This window comes from Globicephala melas, chromosome 2 (genome assembly GCF_963455315.2).
Source record: "Globicephala melas chromosome 2, mGloMel1.2, whole genome shotgun sequence".
In the NCBI taxonomy this organism is placed as follows: domain Eukaryota; kingdom Metazoa; phylum Chordata; class Mammalia; order Artiodactyla; family Delphinidae; genus Globicephala; species Globicephala melas.
Window position 1 is genome coordinate 149438934 of NC_083315.2, and position 27772 is coordinate 149466705.

Sequence of the window (27772 nt, forward strand, 5' to 3'; positions counted from 1 at the left end):
ACACACCCAGAGAAAACGATGTCCGTAAAAGGGCCCATCCCTGCTTCCTGCTATCCTGAGGACCTCCTCAGTCCCACCACACACACCCGAGACACAGCTACCCCTGGTCGCGTACCACAGTGGGGCTGGGGGAGCAGTCCGTCAGCCACACTGTTGAGACTTGCTGGAATGTGGTGACCAGAAAAAGCAGGCTGATGTAGTCTTATTATTGTTTTAAAATTTGCTAGAGAGTGGACGCTGCTTGTTGCCTGTACCTGGCCAACAGCTCCCACTGCCGATTTATACACCCATCACCCTGCCCAAGGCTCAGACTTCCAGTCCTGGGGCAGGGACAGTAGGGCCAACTCCGCTGGGCCTGCACCTGTGGTCAGTGCCACCAGGTGGGCTTGGACCTCAGGGTCCCTGCCCTCACTCACCAGGCCTGCCAACTCCAGGAACCTCATGATCCTCTCATCATCAGCAGAACCTGCAAAACACAGAAGGCTTCAAGAAGTCAGCTCCTCTGTGTAGCCAGAATAGATGGGGCACATCATGGCCAGGGGCCCCAGAATGTGGGCCAAGGCTCTGAAGCGACAGGTTACAGCACTTAATAAACACGGGAAGGACCCAGTGAAGGAAGTAATCCCTTCCTTTCCTTCAGTGGTGTCTCTCCTCCGGAGGGGGAGACAGAACAAGATGAGGTCAGGGTACAGACCCCCAAATAGTAAACAGTCAAAGGAGGAGGTGGAGGGGACCCCACCTGAAACCAGCAGCCTGGCTGGGGCCTCTTCCAAAAGGTACAGGTGAGGCCACAGTCAGACAGAGAAGAGACGGTGGGATGGGAGGTTGCGTCCTCAAGAGGCTCAGCTCACCTGAGTCCGGGTAGATCTCCTTCAAGGGATATATCACCTGATAAAAGAAGAAACCACATGGGCCTAGGGCAAGGGTCAAGGAGAGGTGGGGCTGCACACAGCTATCCTCCCTCAGAAACAGCCCCAGGAGCTGCCAGAGGCCAGGCTCCTCTCCACCCGAGGAGAGCAAGGAGCGTCCTGGCTGAGGGTCCGGTGGGAGAGGCGGGGCTGGCATACAGCAGGGCAGGGCCCCCAGAATCCAAGCTGGTGTTCAACAAACACATGTGATATTTGGCTTACGGCCTCCACAGGTTAACCTGCTCCCAGAAGTTGCTCTGAGTACATGGCCTAATCCATAGAAGTGAATAAAAAGCCCTTAGAGAACTGGTCCGGGAAGATGGCGGAAGAGTAAGACGCGGAGATCACGTTCCTCCCCACAGATACACCAGAAATACATCTACGCGTGGAACAACTCCTACAGAACACCTACTGAACGCTGGCAGAAGACCTCAGACCTCCCAAAAGGCAAGAAACTCCCCACGTACCTGGGTAGGGCAAAAGAAAAAACTAAACAGAGACAAAAGGATAGGGACGGGTCCTGCACCAGCGGGAGAGAGCTGTGAAGGAGGAAAAGTGTCCACACACTAGGAAGCCCCTTCGCGGGTGGAGACTTCGGGAGGCGGAGTGGGGGAGCTTGGGAGCCGCGGAGGAGAGCACAGCAACAGGAGTGCGGAGGGCAAAGCGGACAGATTCCAGCGCAGAGGATCGGGCCGACCGGCACTCACCAGCCGAGAGGCTTGTCTGCTCGCCCGCCGGGGCGGGCGGGACTGGGAGCTGAGGCTCCGGCTTTTGTCGGAGCGCCGGGAGAGGACTGAGGTTGGCGGCGTGAACACAGCCTGCAGGGCGTTAGTGCACCGCGGCTGGCCGGGAGAGAGTCCGGGGAGAAGTCTGGAACTGCCGAAGAGGCAAGAGACTTTTACGTCCCTCTTTGTTTCCTGGTGCGCGAGGAGAGGGGATTAAGAACGCTGCTTGAGAGAGCTCCAGGGACGGGCGCGAGCCGCGGCTAAAAGTGCGGAGCCCAGAGACAGACATGAGACGCTAGGGCCGCTGCTGCCGCCACCGGGAGGCCTGTGTGCGAACACAGGTCACTAGCCACACGCCCTTCCGGGGAGCCTGTGCAGCCCGCCACTGCCAGGGTCCCAGGATCCAGGGACAACTCCCCCGGGAGAACGCACAGGTGCGCCTCAGGCTGCAAAGTCTCGCCGGCCTCTGCCGCCGCAGGCCCGCCCCACACTCCGTGCCCCGCCCTACCCCCGGGCCTGAGTGAGCCAGAGCCTCCGAATCAGCGGCTCCTTTAACCCCGTCCTGTCTGAGCGAAGAACAGACGCCCTCCGGCGACCTACACGCACAGGCGGGGCTAAATCCAAAGCTGAGCCCCTGGGAGCTGTGAGAACAAAGAAGAGAAAGGGAAATCTCTCCCAGCAGCCTCAGAAGCAGCGGATTAAAGCTCCACAATCAACTTGATGTACCTGCATCTGTGGAATACCTGAATAGACAACCAATCATCCCAAATTAAGGAGCCCTGTGGATGAAAGGCTCTTGGTGCTGCAGCCAGGAGTCAGTGCTGTGCCTCTGAGGTGGGAGAGCCAATTTCAGGACACTGATCCACAAGAGACCTCCCAGCTGCACATAATATCAAACAGCAAAAATTTCCGAGAGATCTCCATCTCAACGCCAGCACCCAGCTTCACTCAACGACCAGCAAGCTACAGTGCTGGACATCCTATGCCAAACAACTAGCAACACAGGAACACAACCCCACCCATTAGCAGAGAGGCGGCCCAAAATCATAATAAGTCTACAGACACCCCAAAACACACCACCAGACGTGGACCTGCCCACCAGAAAGACAAGATCTAGCCTCATCCACCAGAACACAGGCACTAGTACCCTCCACCAGGAAGCCTACACAACCCACTGAACCAACCTTAGCCACTGGGGACAGACACAAAAAACAACAGGAACTACGAACCTTCAGCCTGCAAAAAAGGAGACCCCAAACACAGTAAGATAAGCAAAATGAAAAGACAGAAAAACACACCGCAGATGAAGGAGCAAGATAAAAACCCATCAGACCTAACAAATGAAGAGGAAATAGGCAGTCTACCTGAAAAAGAATTCAGAATAATGATAGTAAGGTTGATCCGAAATCTTGGAGATAGAATGGACAATAGAATGGACAAAATGCAAGAATCAGTTAACAAGGACCTAGAAGAACTAAAGATGAAACAAGCAACGATGAACAACACAATAAATGAAATTAAAAGTACTCTAGATGGGATCAATAGCAGAATAACTGAGGCAGAAGAATGGATAAGTGACCTGGAAGATAAAATAGTGGAAATAACTACTGCAGAGCAGAATAAAGAAAAAAGAATGAAAAGAACTGAGGACAGTCTCAGAGACCTCTGGGACAACATTAAACGTACCAACATTCGAATTATAGGGGTTCCAGAAGAAGAAGAGAAAAAGAAAGGGACTGAGAAAATATTTGAAGAGATTATAGTTGAAAACTTCCCTAATATGGGAAAGGAAATAGTTAATCAAGTCCAGGAAGCACAGAGAGTCCCATACAGGATAAATCCAAGGAGAAATACGCCAAGACACATATTAATCAAACTGTCAAAAATTAAATACAAAGAAAACATATTAAAAGCAGCAAGGGAAAAACAACAAATAACACACAAGGGAATCCCCATAAGGTTAACAGCTGATCTTTCAGCAGAAACTCTGCAAGCCAGAAGGGAGTGGCAGGACATATTGAAAGTGTTGAAGGAGAAAAACCTGCAACCAAGATTACTCTACCCAGCAAGGATCTCATTCAGATTTGATGGAGAAATTAAAACCTTTACAGACAAGCAAAAGCTGAGAGAGTTCAGCACCACCAAACCAGCTCTACAACAACTGCTAAAGGAACTTCTCTAGGCAAGAAACACAAAAGAAGGAAAAGACCTACAATAACAAAACTGGTCGTGGAACCCTCAACTCTAAGCCCCCAGGTCTATATAATTATAGAGATAGAAAGGAAGGCATAATCTTTGGAATCTTGGCCTGTAGGATGTACTTGCTTGAGGTGAAAGACTTTTTGCTCCCCATGAAGTCAAGTGAAGGGACCCTGAGAGACTCCCTTGTGGAGACTGGGGATGCTTGCAAGGAGGGGATGTGGGGCATTTTGTACCAGCAGACATTCCACTCCCCTGTGGTACTGATGGAGTGGATTGGACTTGGAGGGCTTGACATGTCCTCTGGAGTTTGAGGCAATGAAGATATACAGCCTGGTGCCTACTTTGAGTCTAGAAATTTTGACAGGCAGGAGGCTTAATGGAGTAGCCCATGCTAGCAGGGAAACATGCCTGGCAGTAAAGTGCCAAGGGAAGAAAAGAACCTTTTTCTAGCCCATTCATTGAGGGCTTTGGGAGGTACAGAAGGCTCCACGGGAGGAAGCATAAAGCTTAGGGGAGGGGCAGGGACACACTGGCTGATCCGCTTGGGGCTCCCAGTGTTTACTCCTAATCCCCAGCTTCTGTCTGGCCAGCAGCAGATGGAATCCTCTGTGGGCTGCTCAGCCAAGATGCTCCATTGTTTTAGGATAAGGTGGGGTCCAAAATAAAATGCTGGTACAGAGCATATCTTTGCAAGGAGCAAAGGGTTGGCATTTCTAGGGGAGGAAGAGTTTCCCGATGGTAAGAGCTATCTTTTTCATCATAAATCTTTTCTTAATCTCAGGGAGAGATTCAATGGCTAAAGTGGATGTGGAAAGAAGGTAAGATGTACCTAAGGTAGTCAGTCATTTGAGATGTGAGTACAAAGCTATGGTGAGCAATTCATTTGTTCTCATGTTTAAGTCTGGGCTGCTTGGTGAGCTGCCTGAATTTAACAAATGACAAATCCCACTTCTGGCTCTGGTTGTTATGAACATATTCAGTAATACACATAAGGTGACTTATTCCAAAATTTGTGTTAGCAAGGAAATTTGAAATTACCCAAATCTATTGGTGAAATTAGTGACTATTTAAGTTTGTCATCAGGTGGTTGGTTTCCTCATGCTTACTAATTTTTTTTCTGATTTGAAAAGTAGTACTTGTTATTGAATAAGATTTGGAAAATAATAAAACTTATAAATGATAAAGCTCTTTAAAAAAAAAATAAAAAAAAAAAATAAAAATAAAAAAAAGTCCTTAGAGCCAGGGAGTTCCTGGGCTTGGTTCATTTTATACCCCACCTGCTGTCCCATAGCTCTCCAGGGCTGAGACCTGTCCCACCACCAGGGTCCAGGTTGGGGGGAAGGGGTGGGAGGAGTGGGCCCCGGCTAACCTGCTCCCGAAGGGTCCCGTCAGTGAAGAATGGCTTTTGTGGCAGGAACAGCACCCCGTGGGGTCCAAAGTCCATCAGCATCTGCACTGAGCCTACAGAAAGCACCATTTTAAGATCTCCCAGAAAGGTAATTGCCCCTCACTCTGATTTCCCAACAAGAGGCTTGATTCTCACACACATACCCCCCCTCAGGCCAAGGCTGGCTCAGAGCAGGGAAGGCTGGCTCTCACCCCCTGTGCTCGCCCAGAGGCCACCCAGAACCCGGAGCAAGGAGGTCTTGCCGGTGCCCGTGTTGCCTGTGATAAGCAAGCTCTGCCCCTCAGAGATCTTCAGGCTCAGATCCTTGATTAAGGGTTTGTTAGAGGAGGGGGCGGAGATGCAGACCCGCTCAAGAAGAAAAGCTGTATCTGTTCGCTCTGTTGCTGGCCATCCTGGAGTCCTAGGGTGCAAGAAGCGAAGAGATGTTGGGAAGATAAGCGGTGTCAGTAGTGCTGGGGGCAGGGGGGTAGTTCTTTCTCCTTGGGGGCATCACCTCTGGACTGGAGGGTTGCCATGGGCTGAACTGTGGCCTCAAAAATCACATACTGAAGTCCCAACGCCTAGTACCTCAGAAGGTAACTGCATTTGGAGACAGGGTCTTTAAAGAGGTGATTACATTAAAACGAGGCCTTTAGGGTAGGGTCCCAATCCAGTATGACTGGTGTCCTTTTAAGAAGAGGGAGAGACACCAGGGGTGCACACGCATAGAGAAAAGGCCACGTAACGACACTGTGAGAAAGCGGCCATCTGCAAGCCAAGGAGCAAGGCCTCAGGAGAAATCAACCCTGCTGACACCTTGATCTTGGACTTCTAACCTGTAGAACTATGACAAAATAAACTTCTGCTCTTTAAGCCGCCCAGTTTTTGGTACTCTGTCATGGCAGCCCTAGCAAACTGATAGAGATGGACTGGGCACCTGCTCTGCGGCAGGCTGGGCAAAGTCCTGCCCATGACAGATCTTAATCAGTCTTATCAGCCATGAACCACAGCTATTATCCCCACTGGGCAGATGAGGAAACTGAGTCAGGTGGCTGAGTAACCTGCTCAGGGGCACAGAGCTGCATCTGTCCAATTCTAATGTTTGTGGCATTACATGCATTTTCAGGGCATCACCGTGTGACTGATGTAAGAATGGGAGTGGAAATACTAACACAGTTTTGGAGTTTCTGGCTCTCCACGGATGCCCATCTCCCCCGCAGAAAAGCATCTCCCGTTCCCCACAGTCCCTGCACCACCAGCCCCCCCCCCCCACCTCTGGGCTCAGAGCTGCATGAAGCTTTAATTCTGAACAGAGACAATAGTTAAGGCATTAGCTCCTAAGAAGACAGTTGAGTGTAGACCCTGAAATTCAGCCTGTTTCCATTTTTGAAAGTTTACTCTGTGGTCTCCGTCCAAGCACTTTCTATGAACTATGATATCTAATCCCCACAACAACCCTAAGACGAAGGTTCCATTAACGTCTTCTTTATAGAGACGAAGAAACTGAGACACAGAGCAGTTAAGTAGTTTGCTCAAGAAAAGTGAGGACATGAACAAATCCTTGATGCACAGAAAGGTCAGAAACATCACGGAGCCTGCAAAGATACAATAAAGACACCTCTGGGCCTGAGTGGGGACAAAGAATAGACATGCCCCAAGGAAGGGGACTGGCAGCAGGGCTCAGCGAGGAGGAGGGAATAAAGGAAGAGGAGGGATACAATTCAGATTTTTGTTTTGTTAACTCAGGCCCAGGCTGATTGTACTTTGTTTCCATCAGCTGGGGGATGGTGTAAATAAACACAGATGCCAGAACAGCAACATTGATGGTGAACATTTACAACGTGCCTGGCATAAGACAGAGCTCAGTTGCTCTGCCTAACTCTGCTGCCCGGCTGGGAATGGGCTGGGCTCCAGGGTGCTTCCAGCGCCTGCATTCTCCACCACCAGGCTGCACCGCCAGCCCAGCGCTCACCTGGCCAAGTCCCACTCGCTCTCGTCCAGGATCTCCCCATCCCGTGACTTCAGGGTCATGTCCAGCAGGGTCTCCTGAAGTTCCCCGATCCTGGGCGAGAAGTGAAAACCTGAGGAGGGTCTGGGCGCCCAGGTGAAGGCGTTACTCCTTTTTCTCTCTCATGCCCACTAGTATATGGTGAGCTTTTCTGCTCCTGTTTTCACTCTGCTACTTCTCCCTGAGGTACACGCTTTGCTCAGGACCTAGAGGGGCCAGACGCAGCCTCACCTGTGGGCGTGCCTAGAGGGGCCAGACGCAGCCTCACCTGTGTGTGTAGCCTGCCACATCGGAGAGCGTGGTGGAGAGATCGATGAGCCGGGTGAAGCAGCTGATGAGGTACATGCATACAAAGGCGTTCTGGACAGGACAGAGGGCAGCGCGCGCGGGCCTTGACTCCAAGGCCCTGGGTGCTGGGCCAAAGGGCAGGGGGGATGGCATGAGGGGGTCCCCAGAAGGGATTCTCACCTTGCTGACCAGGGTGCTGAGCTCTGTGGGGCTCAGGTCTCTGTAGACGCCGCTGAAAATGGGGATTGAGATCACGATGTAACTCAGGATGCTGCCCAGATAGTCAAACATGTTGACGCCGACTGCGGAAGACAGAAAGACCTAGGGTGAGAGACCTGGGAAGCAATCCTGCGCTCCGAGGGGAACGGGAAGCCAAGCATGGTCAAGCTATTCTGGGGATCCTCACTCTCCTGAGGTCACTCCTGGCAAAGGCAAACTGATCAGTGCAGAGAGGGAGGAGGGAGTTGTGGGGAGGGAAGCAGGCTCCCCCCCACCACGGTGGTTCCTGCCTCCCGGGGCTCCCTGCACCTACTGTACAGCCAGAGCTCCTTGGACATCAGCTCCCTCTGGGTCTGAAGGAGTCTCTGCAGCCTGCGGTCTGTCCTCATGTGCTCCACGTGCCCAGCTCTGATGAGAAAGGCCGGGATGTCCACGGGGCCTGGAGAGCCTGAGCCCCCCTCCTCACACTCCCCTTTAGCGACCAAGCCCACCCAAGGGATCTTCCCCTCAGACCCTTTCGGCCACCAGCAGCCAGCCATTGCTTCATTCAGTCAACATGGTATTGTCTGCGGAAAGACCATGAACTCTAGACTGGGCAGACCCGATTCAAATCCTGGCTCTGGCCAGTTACTAGCCGGGTAACACTGACAGGTTATTAAGCCTCTGAGTCTCAGTTTGCTCACCTATACAATGGAGCTTATAATACCTACGTAATAGGCTAGAGTGAGAATTTCTGAATGTAAAGCGCCAAGCACATGAGGGGCTCCCAATAAAAAAGAGCTGCTATTATTAAACAAATATACACGCAGCAGTCACTAGGCGGCAGGCTTGGTGCTAGGTAGCCAGCGAAACAGTTTTGGACAAAAGAGCCCCTGTCCTCGAGGAGCTCCCAGTTCAGGGGGGCAGGCAGACGCGCTGCATTCTTCAGCTGGAACATGGAAAGTGTTACGTAAGCCGTGTGTCTTCAGGGCTATGGAAGCAAATAGGCGTGACCCCTAAGGGAGTCTGGAAAGGCGCCCAGGAGGAGGTGACTTGGAGCTTCAAGGATGGGCAGAAATTCTCCAGGCAGAAAGGTTGGGGGAGGACAGAGGAAACGTTTCAGATTTTGCATGAAGGACAGAGAGGCTGCAGGAAAACACACTCGGAGCTCCAAGCATCAACCTGCTTTCCCCAGGGCCCAAAGCTTCATGAGCAGTGACTGCAGAATCCAAAAAAAAACCTAGCGCAGGCCCAGCCCTACCTGGCCCCCACGACCTGCCCCACTCATAGGTCCCCGGTATCCTTGGTGCCCCCAAGTGGTGGCAGCTACAAACTGCAGCAGAGACGGACAGAAGAGCAAAGTCCCAGGGCTATTAGATCCAGGTGATCCAAGGAGTAACTCCTACTCCTTAAACACAAACCTCTGGGCCCTTACTGTCAATCCAAATACTGAATCCAGAGTACTCATAGGAGGCAGAGTGCAGGGACCTACCCTGGCCCCGGGGGAAGGAATGGGGTTTCACAATGCTGCTGTCAGGAGACCACTTTGCTCCACTAGGACAGTGTCTGTGGCGAGCAGGTCTTCTGAGCTGAGAGGCTCCATTCCCTCCCACGCTACAGAGACAAAAGATCAGCCTTGGACGTCAGGCACTGGCAGAAAGCCATTTTACAGAGAGAAAAGCAGAGGCAGAGGCAATGCCTCAGTCATTAGTAAGATGATGAAGCATTCACTCATTTCATTCTTAGAACAAATTTAGGCCCCATGCTAGGCCACGAAAAGGAAGAACCAGTTTCAGGAGCAAATCCATGGACCTAAGGATGAGGCAGACGAGGACAGTGAGAGATAAGGGGAGAGGGTCACAGCCAAGTGTGAGGACGCCTGGCCCCTGGCCTTGGTGATGGTGGAAGGGTTGTCTACTTCTCCACCATCTCCACTGTCAGCTCTGACAAGGCAGAAGGGGAACCATCCCCACTAGACTCACCTGAAAAAAGCAGCAGGCTCAGCATTCACCCGGATCTGCATGTGCTTGAACCTGGGAAGACCAAAGGCAAATGTGTGCTGACAGTGGGCAGGACTGGCCCGTCTCCTTTCAGAGCCCTGGATCAAGAAGACCTCCAAGCAAAGAGGAGCCTGGCTCCACTCCAAGACTGTGGCTGCCTCAGCCCGACCCTTCCCTGGCCTGCCACAGGCTGGAAATTCCAGGCCCGGGAGGGATGGCAGGAGACCTGCAGACACGGCAGCCCCCTGCCTCTCCAAAGAGGACAGGTGCAGGCCTGCCACAGCTCCTCTTCTTCCCAGGGCCGGGTCTGAAGGAGGAGGCCAAGAAGCACAGAGTAGGGGCTGGACCCATCGGCTGACCGGAAGAAGGGTGGCTGGAACAGAAGCATGTGAGAAGGCCAAGGGGTGATGGTGATGGTGATGATGATGATGATGATGATGATGATGATGGCGGCCAACCAGTCACCGTTCTCAGTGCTTCTCATGTATGATCTCATTAATCCTCTTACGATTCTGTCAGCACCATCCCCATTTTACAGATGGGAAAACTGAAATTGAGAGAGGTTAAAGACCCCGCCCAAGACCATACGGCTAGTGACTGGCCTAACTGGGATTTAAACTTAGGCAGCCTTTCTCCAGATCCCATTCCCTAACCATTATGCCTGGCCCAGAAACCTCAAGCAAGGGAGACACACCTGAAATCCCCCTCCAGCTTCTCCTGCTGCACCAGTTTTGCCACAATGGGACCCATCAACATCTTGTTCACCACGGTTCCCAGAATGAAATATCCAAAGATGCTCACAGGCCCGAGCCAGCCGGTGCTGAAAGGCAGAGAGAGGGAGGGTGTGGGGAGCGACATATCCCCACAGGCCTCTGCTCTGACTCCTGCCCCCTTTTGGGCAGCCCCCTGTCCCATCTCAGAGCCCTGTGCGGCTTCTGCTCCTGTGCGGGGGCATCTGGTACCTTGACACTGACACACCACAGGGCCACAGGGAGGGCAGGGGCCCAAGCATGCAAGACAGGAAGACTTCCTGGGGTGCAGGTGGGACGGAGGGAAGACCAGCGTCTCGTGGACCCTGACCAGGGAGAGCTGACTCCCGCCCAATGTGTGAGTGAGGGACTCTGGGGAACCACCAGGCAGGGGAGGAGGAAGGGCTCTGGCAGGAAGAGAGCCTTCACCTCTGGAAGCACTGATAGGTGTAGTAGATGAGGGTGAAGGGGGAGACGATCAGCTTGCTGGCCACGCTGCTGAGCTGCCGGCAGAACCGCTCCACGTCCTGGCTGATGCGCTGGTCCCTGGAGCCAATGACACAGAGTGACTAGGCCCAGGGAGCTGGGCTTGAGGGTTGAGAGAGCTAAGGCACTTCCAGGCTACCTCTTATTCTGACCTTGCCTTTCAGTGCTGTCAGCAATGACCCCGTGGGAAGGTGGACCCAGACAAGGGCTCGTTTCCTAGAGGCAACGAGACCCGTAGGACTTTCGAACAGGGTTCTGAAGAGCTGCTTCCTATGGTGCCTCAGTCTGCCCCTCAGAAAAAATGGCAACTGAAAGGTCCAGCACACAAGGGTTCTGAGCCAGCTTTGAGCAGAGCCAAAGAAAAACCCGAGGGTAGAGGGTCCGAGTTTCCGGATGATCAGGAAAGCTACATCATTTACCTCACTCCTCCCAACCTCTCTCTCACGAGCCTGAGCCTGCCCCCATTTCGCTATCTGGCTGTGGAAGTTTTGTACAGGTTGAGCCATAGAGAAGAGGCCTAGGGACTTCCTTGGTGGTCCAGTGGTTAAGACTCTGTTCTCCCAATGCAGGGGGAACAGGTTTGATCCCTGGTTGGGAGCTAAGATCCCACATGCCTGGTGCGGCCAAGAGAAAAAAAAAAAATGTGGAGAAGAGGCCTAGAAGAGAAGATTAAGAAGCAGCAGCAGCCTCCCAAGAGTCTTTGCTGCAAAGCCCCACTTGAGCTGAGGAGAGGTTGCATCAGGCAACAAAGTGCTTGGGACGGTGCGAAGCGGGGAGGGAATGAGGGTGAAGAGAGACCCCACGTGTCCCATCCCACCACCAAGGCCACAACGACTCCTATTCCCAGTGAGACGTGAGCTTTGGCAAGTCACTTGCATTCTCTGGGCTTCAGCTGCCTCACCTGTAGGGGAACCTGGGGCTTAGTGAACCTAAGAGAGGTGATAGAATGGTGACTGGAATCCCAGACTGAGTCCTAGACAGCAGTAGTTTTTTACTGCTGAAAACTGGAGCGCTGCTCTTCTAGCTTTTTCTAGCAAGGACACTGTCTTCAGAGGGTGCCTTATCTGGAAGCCCAGGATGTGAAGTGGACAAAAGGGAGCTGCTCTTGGCCTCTTCCTTTTAGCTCCCTGACCTCAGCCCTGCAGCCTCTCCAGGGTCCTCTGCAGGGCACCCTTCCCCCTCAGCTCTGGGCAACAACATTTGCAGATAATGGTGGATGACCTCATGGGGTCTGCCGCAGGGGGTCTCCAGGGCTGTGTCAGCCCAGGTGGACGAACCACGCAGAGGGTAGCAAGGACTGAGGGGGGGTGCCTACGGGTTATCGATGTCATCCCGCAGCACGTTGAGGGTGTAGTACACGCGGCCCCGGAAGTAGAGGCGGTGGAGGTGCTCGGTGAGGTCCTTCCTCCAGCTCACATACAGCAGGTTGCAGGTGAACTGGTCAAAGCTCTTCAGCTGTGCAGCGGGGGAGACAAGGGGAAGGGAGAGATGCAAGTCTCTTTCTACCAAGTCTCAGCTCCAAGCTCAGGCTGGCGGAAAGCCTCTGCTGACCAGTCCCAGCCCATTCGGCTGTCCACTCAGCACTTGAGCCTGTTAGAGCGTCAGGTCATGGGATTCATCCCTTCCTCATTCACTCATGTGTTTACTGACTGCACCAAATATTGAAGGGCTTCCCAAAGGCAAGGCCTTCTAGCCTCCTCTGCGGGGTATTGTCTTACATCTCCAGAGCACATGAGCTTCTGGAGACTGGGAACAATATCTTCTATTCCACTTATGTTCTTACTTTTCTGTCCCCCAAAACTTGGCACAGGGTTTGAATCCATAGGTGCCTCCTGACCGAAGACCCATCAAAAGTGCCAAAGTGTGATGAGAAGTGGCTTCCCCGAGAAAACAGGTAGTGCAGCCTGACAGAGAGCATTAGGCTCGAGTCCTAAAAGAGCCCTGACGCTCATCATTCCGTTTATGGCGCCCCTGTACACTAAGCACGAGGGAAGTAACAACGAGCTCACAGTCTAGTGAGGGCACAGACAATCACATGGGTGTAAGGACTGTTAGAGCAGAGCTGAACTCAAAGGATCAGGAGTCGAAGGGGCAGAGTTTGGTGGAGGAAACATGAAGGCCAAGTTGAGGAGGACTTGAAGGAGGTGACAGCGGAGGGAATCGTGAAAACTGAGCAGGTGTTAAGCAAGTGAAAAAGGGGTGGGGGAAGGAGGCCATTTTGCAAGAGAGCAGCAGGTGCAAAGGCTGGGAGATGTGACAAGTGCCAGGCTCAGGCACAGCCCCGGCCCCCCCAGAGGACAGCAGCAGCTCTGGCTGCTGAGCCCGGTTTTCAAGTGCTCTGAACTCCCTGAAGCAAGAGTTCTGGGAATGGAAGGGACAAGGATCATTTCCACCAAATGCTGGATTAAACCAGAATCCTGTGGCCAAGCCTAGGAGCTCGTAACACTCTGGGAATTGGTCCCATGTGGGCCAACAGCAAGATCAATGCCCTGCCTAGAGTTTTGACCCCATGTTCCCAGAAGAGGGAGGGAACACACATCCACAGCTCGGTTCCTGCTTCCTGGTGGCTAAGTCCACTGGGCGCTGGAGAGGAAGAGAGACACAGGCAGACGACCTTACCATGGAGTTGAGGACGATGAGCACAACAGCCAGGAACGTCAGGGTCTTAAACCCATTTAAATCTTTGTTTCCTAGGACCCCAAAGTACTGACTGGGAATCAAGCCAACCCGGTAGATCACCAGTTGTTCTGGGGGGAAGGAGAGGAGTCAGGAATCAGTGATGAGGGGTGAGAAAAGACAGAGGGAGGCTTCCTCTCAAGTCCTTGCCTCATCAACACCCCACAGAAGGAAAAGGACCTCAAACCAGGGCTGTCCTCCCCCCCACCGGCCTGGGCTCATTCACTCACCCAGTAGGGCCACACACAAAAGAGTCAGGAACATCAAGGCATTCTGTGATGACCAAGAGGGAAACAAAACCTTCTGTATCTGCAGGAACCGCTCGAAGAATTGCAGATCTAACCTGGGCCTGAAGAAGAGAAGCAGGAGAAGCAGAGTCCTAAAAGGACAACGGAGCCTTAGAGAGCAGTTACCAAGCTTATCTACAGCTGTTGGTGGGCAGGGCGCAGGCCATGCAGAAAGAACGGTTTACGAATGCTGAAGATGGTAGGAGGGAAACAGACCAGGGGATAAAAAGGAATTTAAGTTGATAAATGCTATGAAAAGTTATTTACTAAAAATCTATAGCTAAATTAATAAAGAAACTTTAGCCACATCCTCTTTTTTGGTCACAAACAAGACAAGGAAACCCACTACATCAAGGATTTTAAGATCCTGGCTAAAGCAATAAAGAAAATAAAAGAAATGAGGTAAAAGGAATGAAAGAAGAGATTAAATTGTCATTATTTTCAGATGATGTGATCATTTACACAGGAAACACAGCAAAGCTATAGACAAAATGTTAGTGGGACTTCCCTGGTGGTCCAGTGGCTAAGACTCCACGCTCCCAATGCTGGGGGCCTGGGTTCAATTCCTGGTCGGGGAACTAGATCCCACAGGCATGCCGCAACTAAAGACCCCGCACGCTGCAATAAGGAACCCGCACACAGCAATGAAGATCCTGCATGCCTCAACTAAGACCCAGCACAGCCAAAATAAATATTATTTTTTAAATAGACAAAACGTTAGAAATAAAAGGAGTCCAGCAATGTTGCTAGATACAGGGTTAACACACAAGTATCAATAACCAACAATAACCAACTAGCAAATATAAAGAAAATAAGATGTCATTTACAGAAGAAAAGCACAGAAAAACCATAAAATATCCAGAAATCAACTTTATAAAAGAATGTATAAGACATTTTGGAGGAAAACTCGAAAACTCTATTATAGGATGTGAAAGAAGACTTAAATAGAAAGACTTCATTTCTAATAGAAGTCTGTAACTGCAATGCAATACCAGTCAAAACCAGGAGTTCTTTAAGGAACTGTATATGGAAATATAAAGGTCCATGAATAGGTCAGGACAACTGTGAGGAACAGGAAAGGAGGAGGAAGAAACCCACCTAAACCATCAGGTTATTAAGACATATCATATTACAGGGTTGGAGTAATAACAAAGTGTGGTATGAATACAGGAACAAAAAGACCATGGAACAGAAAGACCAAAAAGAAGAAAATTCACCTATGTTTACGTGGGCACATAATAGAGATCATATCACAAGAAAGGGCATATTAAACACACACTATATGCCAAACCCACACTACGTGCCCAGTACTGTTCCACACATTTTATGTGTAGTAATTCATTTAATAATCACAACCCTAAAGATGAGGAACTGAGGGTAAAAAGGTTAAGTAACTTGCCTTGTCACCCACCTGGTAAGTGGCAGCCTTAGGGTTTGAACACAGGCAGCCTGGCTCTGTGCTCTTAACTATGCTATACAGCTTCTCTAATTTTTAATTATTAATTAATTTGTCATTAATTGAAGACGGTAGAGGAAAATTTAGGTCATTACCTCAAACTATGTATAAAAATAAACTTTAAAAACTCCAAATGGATTAAAAATCTACATGTGAAAAGTAACATTACTTAGTTAATAGAATGTAGAAATATCTTAATGAAAATATAATGGAAGGTATTTCTCAAATAAGACCCCCAAACCACAAACTATAATGCAGGAAAACTAACAGATTTAACTTAGAATTAAGTATTTTTGTTCAACATAGTGCCACAGATTAAAAGACTTGGAGAAGTTACTTGCAGAGTGGAAAATAAACAAGGTAATAAAATCTAGTCCATATAAGTAATGACTGCATCAGGAAGACAGGAAATCCATAGAAAGTGGGAAAAGGATATAAATAAGGGGAAACCCAAATGCTTAACAGACGAAAATTAACACAATGGGACACCACCTTACACTAATCAGGTCGATAAACATTAGAAAACCAAACAATACCAAACATTGGGCGGCGGGGTGGGGTGTCGGTCCTTAAGAAGAAACAGGAACCTTTAAGCAATGCAGTTGAGAAGTTGGGTGTGACCATTCCAGAGAACAAATTTAGCAGAATTAAGTGACCTAGCATCCTACCCTGGGATGGATACTCCAAAGATCACCCATATCCACAAAGGAGGCAAGTGGTACTTAAAAACTGGAAGCAATCTAATTGTCCGTCACTAGGGTAATGTATACGTAAACTGGGGTCTAACGCACTTAGGTAGCACCATGCAGCACTCAGAAGTGAAAACTAGATTATTAAACCATGGATGATCTCAAAAACACCATGTTGAGTAAAAAGTTAAAAAAAAAATCACAGTATGTTATGAGGGCGGAAGGTGCTCCTTCCCCACACAGCCCCGAGTAGGACGCCCCGAGGCCCGGTCCTCCTCCCCAGCCGCCGTACTCACCGGGCGCTAGCCCGGGGCGCGGGCCCCCGGACCGCCATGACCCGGAATCCGACCGACGCCGGAGCCCGGTAGCCCCCGGGTCCGCTCAGGGTAGAGTCCGAAGAACTCGCTGCCGCCGAAGAGGGGAGGGGCCCCGGCACCCGGCTACCACAGAGACGGGCGGATAGAGAGGAAGGCGCAGGGAGACGCAGCCGCTCCCGGAAGCGACCGACTTCTCGAAAAGAACCACAGTGCTGAGTCTGTTGACCCGGCGCCTAGAGCGCCCCCTCCTGGATATGGGAAGTTTCCCCTTTGGCAAGAAGTAGCCGAGAATGTGACTGAAGTATTTTAAACTCTGAATATAGATGTTTCATACATTCTCCCAAAGAAGCCAGAGTGATCTTTTAACAACATGTCAGGCTTCCAATTTCAGTTAGAATAAAATCCAAACGTTTCCATGGCACAAGTGATCCGGCCCTCTCCCCTTGGTCTTCATTGAACAGGCCACCCTATTTTGGCCTCAGGGTCTTTGCCTGGATCAGTCTTCTCCCTAGCCTAGAGCTTTCAGTGGCTGGCACATTCTCATCATTAGTTCAAATGGCAGCTGCTCACCCAACCTAGACCATGCTGTCCTTGCCCCATCATTCACTGTTGCATTATACTTTTATTTTCTTCATAATATTTATCACTGTCTGAAATCATCTTGTTTCGTTGCTTATTGTTTGTCTTCCTTTATAGGAATAAGTTTCATTGAGCAGGGACTCTGTCTTGCTCATTGTTGTGTTCCCAACATCAAACACTGCTAGTACACAGTAAGTGCTTAATAAATATACTAAATGTTGAATGAATGAAATGCTTATCAAGTGGCTGATCACAAGCAGCATGATCTCACAGGGCCCTAAATTTGAACCTGGATGTACCTTCCCACCTTCTTTCAATCCTTATTAAGTGTCAGCTATATTCCAAGCACTCAACAAGATACATGTATCACCTGTCTTCTTGGAGTTGCCAGCCTAGCTGGGAAGGCCAACCAGTTGACAGTTTTGGTTGTCTTTATGAAGCGCTATGACAAAGTGCTATACAGCAGGGTTTCTCAACCTTGGCACTATTGACTTTTTGGGCCTGATAATTCTTTCTTTGGCGAGTGGAGAGACTGTCCTGTGTATGGTAGGATGTTGAGCCGTATCCCTGGCATCTACTCACTAGATTCCAGCAGCACTGCCCCAGATCCAGTTGTGCCAACCAAAAATGTCTCCAGACATTGCCAAATGTCTCTTGGTGGGTGGGGGTGGGGAGGAGCAAAATCCTAGCCTTGTCCCAGCCCCCAGCACTGAAAACCACTGTCGCAGAGAGGGCCATCCGACTCAGGATGGGGAAAAGGAGAGAGAAGATAACTGAGTGATTCCTCGACGTGGCAAGAGCTTAACTATTCCCAAGTGTGATTTCCTAAGTATGTCTTTGTTACTTTGAAAATCAAACAAATAGGGCTTCCCTGGTGGCGCAGTGGTTGAGAGTCCACCTGCCGATGCAGGGGACACGGGTTCATGCCCCGGTCCGGGAAGACCCCACATGCCGCAGAGTGGCTGGGCCCGTGAGCCATGGCCGCTGAGCCTGCGCGTCCGGAGCCTGTGCTCCACAATGGGAGAGGCCACAACAGTGAGAGGCCCGCGTACCGCCAAAAAAAAAAAAAAAAAAAATCAAACAAATAAACACATCAGGATACTATTTCCGAAAAATTAAATAAGGCAACAAGAGTATCAAGACGAGCAACCTCACCTTGCTAGGGAAATCCAGGTTTGTAGCTCTTGTTGCCTTTCACTCTCAATGGTGTTCTGCTTTGGGGTTTGTCCCAGGGTTCTTAATTTTGTCTATTACTTTAAACTTTACAAAATGCTATATATAACATATTGTTCATTAATATTTCAGTTTATATTTCTAAATTATCTTTTGAATAATTTCCAACACTTTAATCCTGAAGCGGAGTAGTGGGAAACCTAATGAAACACCTAAAATTAAAAAAAAAAAATTCTTGGGATTCCCCTGGCGGTCCAGTGGTTAAGAGTTTGCCTTCCAGTGCAGGGGGTGCAGGTTTGATCCCTGGTTGGAGAGCTAAGATTCCCTATGTCTCACGGCCAAAAAACCAAAACATAAAACAGAAACAGTATTGTAACAAATTCAATAAAGACTTTAAAAATGGTCCGCATGAAAAAAATCTTTAAAAAGATTTCTTAATATCAAATATCCTGTTAAAATTTCCAATTGTAACTCTGATATTTCCCTTTTTTTTTTTACTTAAAAAAAAATCAGGATCTAAATGAGGTCCACGCATTACAGTCAATCAATACGTCTTTTGAGACCCTTATAATCTATAGGTTCCTCCTCCGTCACCTTAGATTAACCACTGTCATCTCTCTCCTGTCTTGCAAAAACCTCCTAATTGGTTTCCCCACTTGAATTCTTGCTACTGTTCTAATGCAGTTACTACACAACAGCCAGGGAGACTGCAAAAATCAGATCAATACCTCGCTTAAAACCCTTCAGTGGTACCAAAGGCTCTAGGTGCCCTCGCTCCACCAAACACAACCTTTTTAGGTGCTGGGAAACAACCTAGTGCCCTCCATTCTTCTGTTGATCTCTACTCTTCCTTCATCTCCAGTGTAGTGTCCCTTCCCGAGAAAGCCCTCTCCTGACCACTTTCTCTAAAGAAGGACTCTATTATTCCTTCCAATAGCACTGCATTTTTTCTCCTCATGGCACTTATTGAAGCTTGTTATTATTTCATTTTGTGAAAATGAAAACTTTCACATAACTTTATTAATGCCTCTCTCTCCACAGACTATCAGCTGCATGAGGGCAGGGACCATGTCCCCTGTATTCACCATTGTCCAGAAGCACTTAGTAAGGGCACAATAAATATTTGTTGAACAAAGATGAGCAAGACAATTCCTAACCTCACAAAACACACAGGCCATTGTCTCTGCTCATACTGTTTAATACTAGGACTGAAATTCCCCTTTTCCAGCTACCAGACTTGGGGCTACTTCCTCTCTCATACAAAGACAAAGGGTTTTTCTTTTTGGTTAAAGAAAAAAAAAGGAAAGCAATTTGATAATAACTATCAAGCTTTAGATGATGCCATGGTTTCACTTCCAGGTCTTCTCTTATAAATATGTTTACACAAGAGCACAAAGGTTAATCGCGAGGGTGTTTCTGCAGTGTGGTAGGTAGGTAATAGCAAAACCCTAGAAACAACCAGAATTTCTATCAAGGAGGAAAGGGTAAAAAAGTATGACAATCACTTTATGGAATATACTTTGCATCCCTTAACAAGAATGAGAGAGGCTGCATGGCCATAGTGGTTCAGAGTATGGGCTTCAGAGCCAGATTGCACGGGTTCAAATCCCTGCTCTACTACTTAATATCTGTGGGACCTTGGGCAAGTTGCCTCAGTTTCCTTATCAGGGAGCTGTGGGAAATATCTAAACAGCACCTGGCAATGATCAGGGCAAAATGGTGTACTATATACTAGCATGGGAGAGATGCCTATGTTGTATTGTCTCACTCATTTTTAATTAACTAGTTTAATGGAAAAATTTAAAAACACATGATAAAAAAATTCACACAGGATCATTAGGCATATAGTGAAAAATAAGTGTGTCTCCTGCTCCAGAGACAACTACTGTTCACAGTTTCTTAGGAATCTTTACAAAAATGTTTCATGTAAATGCAAAGTTATACGTGTGATTATTTTTCACATACACACACACACACAAACACACAGCCTTACCTATTCCTTTTAAACACTCTGCCTTGAAGCTTGCTTTTTAGATTTTATAGTATATCTTGGAGATACTTCCATATCACACAGACCCACCTCCTTTTTCCCCACTGCATAGTACTCCACTGTATAGAGAAACTTTTTTTTTTTTTTCTTGGCCGCACAGCATGAAGGATCTTAGCTCCCCAGCCAGGGACCAAACTGGTGCCCCCTGCAGTGGAAGTGAAGAGTCTTAACCACTGGACCACCAGGGAAGTCCCTAGAGAAACTATCCAGTTCCCTATTGCTGGACATTTTAGTGGTTTATAGCTGTTTGCTATTATATAGAATGTTGAAATGAATATCCTTGATTAATTTTAAAAGATGGCATACTCCATATTTCATTTAAAAAAAGCATATTTGTGTGTGCACGAGCATATACCTATTTAAAATGATTAGAATCTGTAGGAATTAGGAATTCAAGGAATGGAGAGAGCAAAAGACGTTTGAACAAAAGAGCCTGTGCATTTAAATGGGTTTTTTTGGTTGTTTTTTAAATGTGACCTGCACAGTAAAACCTTCCCAGAGGTTGTCTCTTAATAAGAAAAAATTACTTCATCTTCTGACCCTCGCAGCTCCTGGTTCACACCTCAGTAATAGAGTTCTTCCTTCTCATCTCTCCTGCTAGCCTGCCAGTCATCTTCATGTCCTGTAATACTCAGTCCAGTGCCTGGCACGTAGGTGTTCACTAAACCGTTCTGGAATGAATGAAGCTACTCCTCTGACCCCAGTTTGCCTGCATATAAAATTAGGATGGTAAAGTGGACCCACAACTCATGGCCGTCATGGGAAATTATTGAGCAATGTGAATGCTCTTGAAAAAGATGAAACAGTGTGTAAAAATACTCAAGAATAGCCACTGAGGGGCTTCCCTGGTGGCGCAGCAGTTGAGAGTCCACCTGCCGATGGAGGGGGCACGGGTTCGTGACCCGGTCCGGGAGGATCCCACATGCCGCGGAGCGGCTGGGCTCGTGAGCCGTGGCTGCTGAGCCTGCGCGTCCGGAGCCTGTTGCTCCGCAACGGGAGAGGCCACAACAGTGAGAGGCCCGCGTACAGCAAAAAAAAAAAAAAAAAAAAAAAAGCCACTGAATCTGAAACTTATCCTATGGGCTGACCAGGTCAAAACACCTGCAGTGTAGCAGGTTCAAAGGCTCATGGCAGCTTCCCCACAAGACCAGCCTGTTAAATTTATTTTCTGACAAAAGGAGGACAGAGCAGGAGGGATCGAGTTGTTAGCCAAGCAGAGCCCTGCTGTCAGGTCTTTTAGATCTGAAATCATCTGGGCCTGTTCCACTCCAGAAGTAAATCATTTTGGAAAGATTTGCCCCCTGAGCTGTACGTCTGTTAAAAAGTTGAAGTTTTCATATTAGAAATCACCCAAGGGTTGATTTGATTTCACCCAAGGACAGTTCCTTGATTGTAGAGTAAACTTAAAGGAGTGAGGAGCTGAGGCGGACGAAAATAATTCATTCAACTTTCAATAAATGTTTACTGAGCACCTAATCTCTATGCGCCAGGCATTGTTCTAGGTACTAGTGATACAGCAGTTTCAAAACAAAAAGTCCCCGCCTTCAAGACCTTAAGCAGATACAAGGACTTCCCTGGTGGTCCAGTGGTTAAGACTTCATCCTTCATCTTCCAGTGCAGGGGGTACGGGTTCCATCCCTGGTCGGGGAGCTCAGATCCCACATGCCTCACAGCCAAAAAACCAAAACATAAACAAAGCCCAGAAGCAATATTGTAACAAATTCCATAAAGACTTTAAAAATGGTCTACATCAAAAAATCTTTAAAAACAAAAGAAGACCTTAAGAAGATACATATGATAAACCAAAAAAATGATATGAAATGTAAATCATAACGTTAAGAAAACCATAGCGGGTGGTTAAATCCTTTGCGATGCACACCCTGAGATGTTTAGCACCTCAGTGGCCAGAGAGAATGTTCTAGGATCACATGTGTGGCACGGTGGGGAAGGAAGCAGGATTGGGCACAGGGGGAAATCAGGCTGAGAGGCGGCTCGGATGACAGCCTCAGCAGACTCCATGGGGAGCTCCAGGGCTAAAATGGCCCATCTGAGTTGCCTCCTTTCTGCTTAGCCCCACTCAGTTCTTGTATGCGGGCTGCCTAGGGAAGGTCATGACCTTGGGCAAGTCCGCTCTGTGGTTGAGGCAATCCCTGAAGGGGCTGACAGCTGAAGGCTGTCTGCTTACTACACTCCGAGCAGCTGGGGTGACAATCTTTCCTCAAGGAAGGAACTCTGGGCTGCACACCTCTGTGTCCGTCACACAGGCTGCGGGGATCCGGGTGGCAGTGCTCCTTGGGAGAGAGTGATCAAGGAAGGTGTCTCTGGTTGGGTTTAAACAGCAACCCTGAGTGAAATGAGGGAAGGAGCCATGTAGATTCTGAGGGAGCTGGAATGCAAGTAGGGAAACCAGTTAAGAGGCAATTCTGTATTTCAGGTAAGAGGTAGTAATTGTTGAGATTACAGAGTAGAAGCTGTAGAGAAGTGTTTCTCAACCAGGGTGATTTTGCCCCACCCTCTCCACCCCGCACTACCCAGGCCAGGGACTTTTGGCAATATCTGGAGATATTTTTGGTTGTCACCACCAGGGATATGCTCCTGGCATCTACTGGGTAAGGCTAGGGATGTTGGTAAGCATCCTACAATAATGCACAGGACAGCTCCCCAGAGCAAAGAATTACCTGTTCCAAAATGTCCAAAGTGCCGAAGCTGAGGACTCTTGCTTTAGGAAAAGTGACAAGTGTTGAATTAGGGATGTATTTTGAAAGTAGAGCCAACAGGATTTGCATTTGGATGTGGGGAATGAGAGAAAGAGGAGTCGAGGGATTCCAAGGTTTTTGGTCTGAGCAACGGAGTGAATGATGGTAGCATTTACTGAGATGGGGAGCTCTGGGGGAAGAACAGATTCTGGCTGGGGAACAGGTGGTAAATCAAGAGTGTGTTTTTCAACAGTTAAATCTGAGACGCCTATTGGTGATGTTACTTAGGCAATCGTCTGTTTGAGTCTGGAGCTCAGGAAAGATGTCTGAGCGGGAGCTGTAGATATGGGGTCATCAGAAGAAAGGTGGGATTTTAAATCGTAAGAGAAAGAGATCACCTCGTAAGAGATCACCTAAGGAGTAAAGGCAGGTAGAGAGGCAAAGAGGTCAGAGGACCGAGCCCTTTGGGAATCCAATATCTAGTTGGAGAGGAGGAGGGAGAGCCAGCAAAGGAGATGGGGAAGGAGCAGCAGGGAGGTAGGAGGAGAAACACGAGTGTGGTGTCCTGGAAGCCAAGGAAAGCAAGCACTTCAAGAAGCATGGCTGGCTCAGCTATGTTGAATGCTGCTGAGGGGATACAGGTGAGCTAAGAATTGCCCACTGGGATTGCATCACGGAGCTTGTCAGTGACCTTGACAAGAGCAGGCTCCATGGAGTGGGTTTGGGAGAGAGAAAGAGGTGATAAAATGGAAGTAGGGGTTACAGGCAATTCTTTCAAAGAGTTATGCCATAAGAGGGGAACAGATAATATACCAGTAGTTAGAGGAAGATATGGGGTCAAAGAAAGATATTACAACACATTTGCAGGCTGAAGGGAAGATCTAGTGGAGAGGGGAAAATCGTTGATGTTAATCTCTGTTGCCTACTTACTACATCTCAGGAGCTACATTAGGCATTTCATATGGAATTTTTTTGGCCAAGCCGTGTGGCTTACGGGATCTTAGCTCCCACACCAGGGATTAAGCCTGGCCCTCAGCACTGAAAGCGCAGAGTCCTAACCACTGGACCGCCAGGGAATTCCCTGTATGTATTATTTAATTTAACCTGTACATCAAACCAATGAGGTAGACTATAGTGATTTCCCCACTTCACAGAAGTTAAAACTGAGGCATGGAGAGGATCGGTTGGTTACATGGCCACGGTCACATGGCTAGTAAGTGGGGGAAGTTGGATGTAACCAGGATGTCTGGCTCTGGAGCCCAAGTTCTCACTTTCTTCTTCATCTGAATTCATTTCTTATTGCAGATTGTAACCACTGGCTAAAGTTTATTATCATTTGTTTCCCCCTTCAGAGGAAAACAAAACTGTTGACCCTTCAATACTCAGCTGAAGCTGATCTCCTGGGTTTTGTGTCTGACTGCTCCCACCGTGAGCCCCTCTGCTTCTGGAGCAGACCTCCATCTATCATAATCTCTAACACAGCCCACCCAGACCATCACCCACCTAATTGTGTCTGTTTACTTGTCAGTCTCCTGCAGTGAAGCAGGAGCTCCTCAAGGACAGGGGCTGTGTCTTATTTGTCTAATTCATCTTTCTATTCTTAGTTGGCAGGACAGGCCCTCAAACAATAAGTATTTGTCAAGGAGTTGAATGGATGGATGATCAAACGAATGTAAAAACTTATTAAGAATATTGGAAGCCATAAGACAGCTGAGTATGAGCATCTAAATGTACAAGCTGGATACATACAAAAGTGATCTCAGTTCAGAGGAGTGGGGGCTTAAGGGTGAAGATGCTTGTTGAGAAGGCCTCACATCCATACTAGTCAGTATGTCGAGATGGAGTCCAGGAGTTAGCACAGGAAGTTTCTTCCCTTTTCAAAGAATTCCATGGTCTTACCACTGGAAGCCCAGAGAATCAGGAAACTTGGGGTCCAGTCCACATTCACCCCTTACCATCTGGATGGGATTGCCAGATAAAATATTACATGAAATATTTGATATTTGCGATACTAAAAAAAGTCATTATTTATATGAAATTTAAATTTAACTGGGCTCCTATATGTATATTTGCTCAATCTGGCAAACTTCCAGCTGGTAACCTTGGCCAAGCTGCATAAAACCCCCTTAAGCTTCAGTCTCTGTATCTATAAAATGGAGAAATTTGAGCTTTCCTCATTGGCATGAGAATTAAATAAGGTCTTCAAGTAGAGTACTTAACACAGCGAACGGCACATGGTAAGTGCCCAATAAATGAGATAGTCGGCTTCGTAACGTTTGTTTTAATTTCCTTCTCTTCTAGAGCATTAACGTATAATCCATCAAATTAGACTTACAGAGCTTCTCAGGAAGGCGTCAGTTAAGTGGTCAGTTAATGTGAGTTTGGGCAGCTGGCTAGGATGGTGAAGTATAGAGAGTTTGAGACTCAGTCCTGGGCCCCAAAGAGGGTTAATGGAGGATCCGAATTCTCATTCAGCCACTCATTTCTCAGTCAGATCCTGGAGTTTCCCCACATCAGCAACCAGTAAAAGAAAGATGTGATCCTTCCAGAAACCAGTAGAGGGCGGAGTGTGTGCGTTTTGGGATAAGACTGGGATACAGCAGGATCAGTCAAGTAGCACCAGCAGCAGGTTTTCACGTTCCTTTAGAGAACAGCGGAGGGCCGAGAAAGCCCTGAGGAGGATACTGGCCAAAGGCAGTCAGCGAGACCCCCAAACCGCCAAGCAAATCAGCCTATAGAGGACCAGCCCCTAAGGGCGGTTTGGGGCATACACTGTGTAGAAAGAAAAAGAGACTCTGTATGTTGAAAGATACCAAAAAGCCAAAAGCAGGTGACAGCCAACAGAAAAAATTGCAAATTGTATAACAAAGAATTCCAGAATGCATAAAGGTGTCCCATCAATTGTTAAACAAAAAACACACCGAAAAAAGATTAATCTCTCTAGCAACAGGGAAATAAAAATTGAAACAACATTGCAGGGAGTTTCTGCCTTATTTTCCTATGGTTATTAAAGGGAATAACTTAATATTCATTGAATACCTATCCTGTGCCAGGCATTGTGCTAAGAATTTCCTAAACATTAACTCAGCACTTAATTTGTCAAAAACCTTTAGAAGCAGAAACACAGTATTCCCATTTTACCTATAGAAAACTGCTGCTCAGAAAGGTTAGTAACTTGCCTGGAACGCACTCAGCTGGGGAGGGCAGAGCAGGGTTCGGACCCAGGTTTGCATGCTTCCAAGTCCTTCCTCTCCTCACACTGGTTTTTTTTTAGGACTTCGGTTCAAGCAGTATCTAATGTTTGAATATGGTGCTTTGGAGAAGGCCCTGGAAGTTGTGAACCCCAAGCAGCCAAATAGGAATGGAAAAGTAAAAACAAACAGAAACCTCAGAAAATCCAACAGCCTTACGAGCAGGCCTGGGGAAACAGATTGGAAAGTGGGGATTTGGGGAATGGACGAGATGGGAGTTCGGAAGCCCGGTTGGGGGGGGGGGCAGGGAACCAGTTGATGGCCTCAATTTTAAGCGAGATGGAGTCTGGCAGGCCTGAAGGTTCACAGCCTTAGAGGCTGGAACCCAAGGAATCTGTTTGTCGTCCACTGCATGCTGAGTTGTAAATTCTCATTTCTAAACCTTCCAGGGCGGAGTCTGCAGCTCCCTCCCCCATCTCGCACCTGCGGGCAGCGGGGGCTCCAATGAATGGACAAGTTCCACGAATTCTTGCCCCTTCCCCCACCTTTTACATAGCCAAGCCGCGGGACAAAAGGCGCCCGGGGCCTGGGGCTCCTTCCCCGGGCTCCTGCCAGCTCCGGGGAGTGTCAGACGGCTGGAGCCGCTCCACACCGCACCATTTACATTTTTTACAGCCTCCGTCCCACCCCCCATTCCCCTCTCCCTTAGGGCCATGGCCAGGGCCACAGGTCCTCTAGGCCCCGGGACTCTCCTTATAGCTCCCTGGAGGTTGAGGGCAGTTGCCTGTGAAGCAGAGAGCCAGGGCAGCAGGAATACAGATGGGGCTCCATGCTGGGTCCACATCCTAGAATCTAGGGCTGAAGGTGCAGGCCCTTTGTTCGGGACGATTTATTCCACCCGCCCAGCAGCAGCAGCCAGAATTTGCTTCCCGGTTCCTTGTAAGCCTGATTCCAGGCCCCACAGAGTGACTTCCTCGTAGCATATGGGTCCCTATCTTTCTTGCATAGCTCCCTAATCCACTGATAAATGCAGCTACTATTTATTGAGCACCTACTGCGTGCCAGGGACAGTGCAAAATGCCTGTGCATCTGTTCCTTCATTTAATTCTCACAACAACGCCAGGTGAAATAAGTGTGGACCCTATTTTCCAGATGAGAAAAGAGGCTCAGACAGGAGAGGTGTGTCCCCCCCCCCGGGCCTCCACGCAGTCAGCGGCCTATCAGTTGTCAGCAGTAGTGCCAGGATATGAACCCACGTCTCCTCATACCCCCCACCTTGACTGTGAGTCTGAGGACCGACTGGGCAACTCCTTCCTCAAACTCTCTTGCACAATCCCTCAGTCCCTGCTGTTTACCTGTTCACCAGGTGGCTCTAAAATTGGACAGACCATCACCCTGATCTTTCCTGATCCTTAGGGTTGGCCCCACCTGGGCTCCCCTTGCCCTCCTAGGTAGCCTCCTATAGAAGCCCACATTTTGTTTCAAATAGTGGTTCGGTAGGACAGGCCAGGAACAGGGACAGTTATTCCTCACGTCTGTGAAAAGCCCTGTGGAGATTCAGGTCTGGCTCAGATTTGCTGCTCCCTGACCCTCCTCCATCTCTTGCAGGCCCTGCCCTTGTGGACTGAGGCCAAGCTTCAGACAAAATGAGGGCCAGTTGATTCTAACTGGCATGTTCCACATCTTCTGATAGCCCCCCAAGGCGCC

The 27772-nt window shown here is 48.7% G+C and overlaps 1 protein-coding gene across 7 annotated transcripts in view; it reads right to left on the minus strand.

Annotated features, from left to right (window-relative positions):
• ABCD4 (ATP binding cassette subfamily D member 4) overlaps positions 1–16509 on the minus strand; it is a 28529-nt gene extending 12020 nt beyond the window's left edge. For 4 of the 7 annotated variants that reach the window (XR_009563166.1, XM_060295049.1, XM_060295048.1 and 1 more), the window contains exons 1-15: positions 16356–16509; positions 13858–13976; positions 13571–13698; positions 12267–12406; positions 10895–11011; positions 10411–10536; positions 9699–9749; positions 8051–8145; positions 7699–7820; positions 7499–7590; positions 7195–7284; positions 5435–5643; positions 5205–5296; positions 852–888; positions 417–466 (exon numbers count right to left, since the gene is read on the minus strand). Coding sequence is in view for 6 of the 7 variants with exons in the window: in XM_060295049.1 (XP_060151032.1) it covers positions 417–466; positions 852–888; positions 5205–5296; positions 5435–5643; positions 7195–7284; positions 7499–7590; positions 7699–7820; positions 8051–8145; positions 9699–9749; positions 10411–10536; positions 10895–11011; positions 12267–12406; positions 13571–13698; positions 13858–13976; positions 16356–16393 (1506 nt within the window). In the remaining variant the exon portion in view is untranslated. Of the gene's footprint in view, positions 1–416; positions 467–851; positions 889–5204; positions 5297–5434; positions 5644–7194; positions 7285–7498; positions 7591–7698; positions 7821–8050; positions 8146–9698; positions 9750–10410; positions 10537–10894; positions 11012–12266; positions 12407–13570; positions 13699–13857; positions 13977–16355 lie in introns of those variants that run through there. The other 3 variants (XM_060295047.2, XM_060295050.2, XM_030831717.3) reach the window with 3 other exon arrangements.
• Between the last annotated feature and the right edge of the window lie 11263 nt (positions 16510–27772).